Consider the following 6,000-nt stretch of genomic DNA (forward strand, 5'->3'; position numbering starts at 1 on the left):
TCTGTCATGAGAAACTTCTTGTCGCCAGGTTACTGTGGATCATCGCCATCGTGAACATCTTGTACGCCCCCCTCATGTACTTTCTGCGTAACCCCCAGGGACGGGAGGAGAAGATGGTGAGGAAGCAGCTCACGGTCACGTGACATGAAAGGCTACACAGCCAGAAATATCACTATATCAATAGTAATTAAGTTCAGTGACCAGCTTTCGATGTTGTCGATACCTCCTGAAGTACCGAGTCTTTGATAGATATCGAGTTGTACTTTTTTTCTAAAGGCAACACGAGGTTTTCTTGAGGTGATGAGAGAAGTGGTTTCCTGTTTTCGTGAAGGGTAAACTTAGTGAAATTGACGACCACTCTCAGCTGAAACTGATTTTCCCTTTTGTCAGGGTGTGTTGGATTCATGGCTAGTCGCCATTGGGCAAGCTATAGTCCGTCGTGTGTGAAGACATTGCAGATGTTAAACACAAGTCTTAAGATTAGTGCTGAAAAATAATATGTGCGTTCATGATTTATACAACAACTCTACTCTGCGGGGAACTGTTGGGTGGTGAGAAGGTGGGCGTGGCGGCGTAGCGGTTAGATGGTCGTGGCAGGGAAGGTGGGCATGGCTGGGTTTTTATGTGGCTGTATGTGCCATCATACCTTGGAGCTCTAGGTCGGTGCTCATGATACCGGTCACTGATGTGTCGTGGAATCTTTCATACTTATGTAAAGTAGCTGTAATATTATATCACTGCGTCATGCAATAGCATTCACTCGTATTTCAATATTTGTTTAAATGACTAATATCGGAGACTGAAGACAACACGATGCGAACTTGCAATGCTGGCTACATACACACTAATGAAATCCACCAAGGTCAGAAGGGTGGTAAATATGAGCAGCCGCCACACGCGTCATTGGGTCTGAATATAGTGACACTATCACTAACAGGTCTCAAGGGAGAATATCACACTTTCATCTTAAAATAGCTAAAGCTTATTGAAATTCAGGGGGCAGAAAAAAGCTACCGAAAACGCACACCGGTATGCAACCATCGGTTTAACCCATATTTTTGCAACACATGGCAAATAACAGTGTTTGTATTGAATTATTTGGGCTTTTATTCCAGATGAAACTTAAATGAATTGAATGTATAGAGGTTCGACGTCATACGTGTGTACACCCACCAACTACAGTCTAATCCATTATAGATGTGGTAGTTTTGATTCCAATAGTGGGATACCAACTGCTTGTGTAAATTATACTAGCTTACTTTCGTCTGAGCCTTTTATGTCTGCTAGTGGTCAGTAATACCGTCCGGCATTGTTCCTTCACTAATGCTATTCACTATCCCCTCTTCTGTTATTTTATATGACACTGTCAGCTCAGATCCGTGTCTGTGTTAAACTTTTGGCTTTATGTTTCCAGTCGTTGATCATGAATGACCAGTGTCCAGTACAGTACGTGACCTACAACCAGACCACGCGAAGCAACGCCAACTCAGACGAAGAAGATGGCTACTTTGAAGATTAGCCGAAGGGACACAGGCATGCGGAATAGATCGGAATTTTCCGGGAACAGAAAGAAGTCTTGGACTTCGGAGCGATTACTAGTGTTGACATAATGTCGTTAGCGTGTGGATAAGGATACAGGGAGCTATCTAGATGGGATTGTATTGGATGGGATGAAGAGAATATCAAATATTTATGACCAGTTTCCGGAAGTTGAATGTTTTTTTTTTGTGGATAGGATTCATAACGTGGGCGACAGAGGTTTTCACTGAAAAACGTTGAAAATACTCGAAGAAACGATTTTGAGATCTTTTGTGAAATATGTCTTTCCAGAATAGGCATTATGTTGTATTGCAAATTATGGAAAGAGAGTGCATTGTCATCGAGTGAACATGCATGAATTTAAATGTATTTATTGTTGATTTACTAAATGATATGGAACGAGGACATTGATCAGGAGTACTGACATTGACTAGGTTGTTCGTTATTGCGTCGTCATGTTGGTGTCCTCATGTACATTGCGATGTAGCGTAAACAAATAGTAACATGGTTCTAGGTGTTTGTGAATACTTGTAGATGATTAGAGCAAACCCACGTTACCATGGCAACCCGCATATATGTTTATAACGCCGTATGTATTTATATGATGTATCACATGTACATAGATTTGTGAAAATAATATCTACGTTATTGTGATGAAAATGACTTAAAATGCGTAATTATATCTGTCTCCGTAGACGTTTCTGTGACGTATACACCACGCGCCGTTGACGCAGGGACTGTGTGTTACACTACTCCACAAAAATAGGTTAACTACGAATACCTTCCCAACATAACTCAACTGCTTCTACTTCGCCGTCTGGTAGTGAAGCAACTCAGTTCATCAGGGAACCAGTTTCGGCATGTTTACATTGTATATGATAAAAAAATATAAATTAACATTTTCAAAAGCCTTATAACTATTCTACCATCATCAATATGCCACATCACTTAGATACAATGATTGTAATAATCTTTTAAGTAACGACAAATGTCCTTTTTAGGTTACGTTTGATATGTATCATTGTAACGGACTATCCAGAAGTGTGTGTGCAGGCCCGATCAGGGCCGAAACGCGTCAGTAGACGGTCCATAACGGGTGTTTTTAATTGCTAAACGTGGTAGGACAAGTATAGTATGTTATCCGTTGTGTTAAAAGTGGATGACGAGCTTGGTATATAGTCTTGTTCGGGGCCCAGTGTATTTGTTGACATGTAGAAATGTATAGTATATGGTACATGTGCAAACAATGACAAAGCTATGTATCCTTATTCAGGGCGGAGTATGAACGTCGTAAAAAGGTGTTATATTAATTAGTAGATTATGTATTGACTTGAACAAAACTCTCTTATGAATTGACAGTCCTTGTTGATAGCAATACAGCGCCCGAAACGATTCAATGAATCGTAATACCCTAGTTAGCCCGTGTATGTATATGAGGTGTTCTGAATGTTGCCGAGAGCCCCGCGAGGACATATCGTTGAAATTATACCAGATGCATTAATTTTAGTCGGATGACTGCCCTATTCACGTTCAGGGCCAAAGGCACCACAGTAGGACCTCTAGAGAGGATATGTAAAATCTAGACATGTTGTCTGATGCAGCTTGTATAAGTAAAGCAGTCGCACTAACATCCATGTTCGTGGTCGAGCAGAGGAACAAGAAGGCCCGTAATGAGGAAGTGTACGAATAGCGACTGTGCAGTATATTATATACCACCAGAAGACATCCCAGTGTGCTAAAGCAATAATGATGGTGTTGTTTATGAAACCCTGTGCTTACAAGCGTTCCATGTGATATTCCTTGTAGATTACACCCGTACAGTGTACCTGTACAGTGTACCCATCTGACGTGTTGTGTGTACAGAGAGAATGTGTAGAGGCTGATCTCATGCTGTTGGCCCAGACGCTCCAATAAAAGCAATTTCCCTACACTTGGCTTCTCGTTGTGCATCTCGTCAGCTGTCTGCAGAATATCCAGGAGGCAATCCCAAGCTGGAAACCGTTTCAATATCATTGCTGTCATTAGTTGTGTGACTGAGGAGATGTTGTGTCATGCCGCACGTCAACAGACGTGTAACGTTATCCTGGCTGATCAGAACAGTTTGTTTTTGTTCAGTCCAGTACTCTGCATATATCAGTTCAGTGAATACTTTTTATCGGAAGTGATATTTGTCGAAGCATCAGAAACCACTCAATCCGGTTGTATCGGAGTAACAAGAGTTGTGATGATGGTTTCTAATCTCGGGGCCGTAATGAGGCCATCGAGCCAGCGGGCATCTGTCCTCTAGAATCCTTTTACAGATTAATTTTTGTGCATCAGTTCTACAGCATGCATGACAAAGTCATCTCTGACGGTGTTGGAAGTGTCGGTGGTTGTTGGTGCCGTCTTTGGGAACGTGTCCAGTAACTTTAAGCTTGACGTCTGATTGTGATCATGATTGGCATGGCACCAAAGTGTCAACCTCTCTCTCAACATGGAATCGTGGATAGCACATGTGTGTTTGAAATAGTGGAATTCTGTCGATGTTGTTCACCGTGTAGTGGTGACATGTGAGTTGCTCCCTCAGGTATGACGTTGTCTTGTCAGTTACCCAGTCAGCGCTACTGTTGTATGAAGCCATACATAGTGGCAACATACGTCTTGGCTTTGTAGGAAGTAGAACAGAATACACATATACTCTCACGCTATCACAGGTACACATGCTCGCAGTCACAAAAGTGAGTTTTCATGTGTAAGTGGTCAAAGGGGGATAACTACAAACACACAGAAAGAACGTTTGTAGCCGTTTGAGGTCCGTCCTAAGTGTGTCGATGTATAATGTACTGACGCTTGACAGACGGCTAATACTTAATACATTACTACTAGCTATAGTGCTGCTGCTGCTTCTAGTACTACTGCTAAGGCTTCTACTACTACCACTGCTGCTACTGCTCCTGCTGCTGCTGCTGCCGCCGCCGCCGCCGCCGCCACCACTACTACTACTACTACTCCTGCTGCTGCTGCTGCTGCTACTACTACTACTACTACTACTACGACTACTACTACTACTACTACTACTACTACTACTACTACCACCACCACCACCACCGCTGCTGCTACTTCTACTATTACTACTACTACCACCACCACCACCACCACCACCACTACTACTACTACTACTACTACTACTACTACTACCACTGCTACTACTACTACTCCTACCACTGCCACTACAGCTGCTGCTACTGCTGCTACTACTACTGCTTCTAGTGCTACTATAGCTGCTACTGTTTCTACTACTACTACTGCTGCTGCTGCTTCTATTACTACAACTGCTGTTACTGCTACTCCTTTAAGTACTACTGCTACTACCGCTTCTACTACTACTGCTGCTGCTACTGCTGCTGCTACTGCTGCTGCTTTTACTACTATTACTACCACTTCTATTACTGCTACTACCACTGCTGCTACTTCTGCTGCTTCTGCTGTTACTGCTACCGCTCTTGCTGCTGCTGCTGCTACTACTACTACTACCACTACTACTACTACTACTACTATTATTACTACTACTACTACTACTGCTGCTGTCGCTACGACTTCCGTGTCCCCCTGACCGCCTCATGCACTGGCATGTGTCCCCCCGACCGCCTGACACAGTGCCCCGTGTACCCTCCCCCCCGAGGGATCATTATTCATATGACCAACCTTCAAACTAACCTGTTCTCCAATCCAGTGTCCTTAGTACACGACAGTCCGGCTGAACGATGTATTGTCTGATGACAGAATTTCATCTGGAGTTAATTGATGAGTAACAATGTCTCTCTTGACCTTGGCTATATAAATGCGTGGCGGACGAGATTCCACAAACGTTCCTAGATTAGTCGTCCAACATTGTCGAGGGTAAGTGAACAGTTACATGAACACGCTTCAGAGACCGAAATCCACTTCCTTATTTTGTCCAAAAGATCACAATCTGTTAAACTGTTATTTTACTTTTTGAATTTACAACACTGCATAGCGTCACTTGTACGTTCTTCTTCCAAGTCCCACTTCTAGTTTGCACGTAGTCTTTGAGAAATTGTTCCTAACAAAATACAATGACGCTTTATACTTATCTGATATTTCTTGTTTCTTCTCTTCAAGGATATGAATATGGTCACAAAATCCCTCCTTGCCGTCGTTGTGGTCTCCTGTCTCACAAAGCCGACAACGTCTCATTTTCCCTTGTTGCCGAGACCTTTTCCTATGCCTATGCCGTTACTGATGCCTCCACGTATACCGATGCCCATCCATATACCCATGCCCATCCATATACCAGTGCCTTTTCCTATGCCAGTGCATATTCCCACACCCATGGTGTCTCATCCTCTGTTTGGCCGTTCCGTGGCTGGTGGGACTGTGGGTGTGGTTGAGACACCTGTCACCGTCCCAGTAGGTACAAATGTTATTGACGGAAACGTCAACGTCATTGGAGGAGGCGTT

The 6,000-nt window shown here is 43.2% G+C and overlaps 1 protein-coding gene across 2 annotated transcripts in view; it reads left to right on the forward strand.

Moving 5' to 3' along the window:
• Positions 1 to 3,467, forward strand: part of LOC137265823 (synaptic vesicular amine transporter-like) — a 66,915-nt gene extending 63,448 nt beyond the window's left edge. For both annotated transcript variants that reach the window (XM_067801287.1, XM_067801288.1), the window contains exons 15-16: positions 29 to 116; positions 1,415 to 3,467. In XM_067801287.1, coding sequence (XP_067657388.1) covers positions 29 to 116; positions 1,415 to 1,519 — 193 coding nt within the window. In that variant the 3' untranslated portion in view covers positions 1,520 to 3,467. The remainder of the gene's footprint in view (positions 1 to 28; positions 117 to 1,414) is intronic.
• Positions 3,468 to 6,000: the final 2,533 nt, after the last annotated feature.

The sequence above is a fragment of the Haliotis asinina genome, chromosome 15 (genome assembly GCF_037392515.1).
Source record: "Haliotis asinina isolate JCU_RB_2024 chromosome 15, JCU_Hal_asi_v2, whole genome shotgun sequence".
Taxonomy (NCBI): domain Eukaryota; kingdom Metazoa; phylum Mollusca; class Gastropoda; order Lepetellida; family Haliotidae; genus Haliotis; species Haliotis asinina.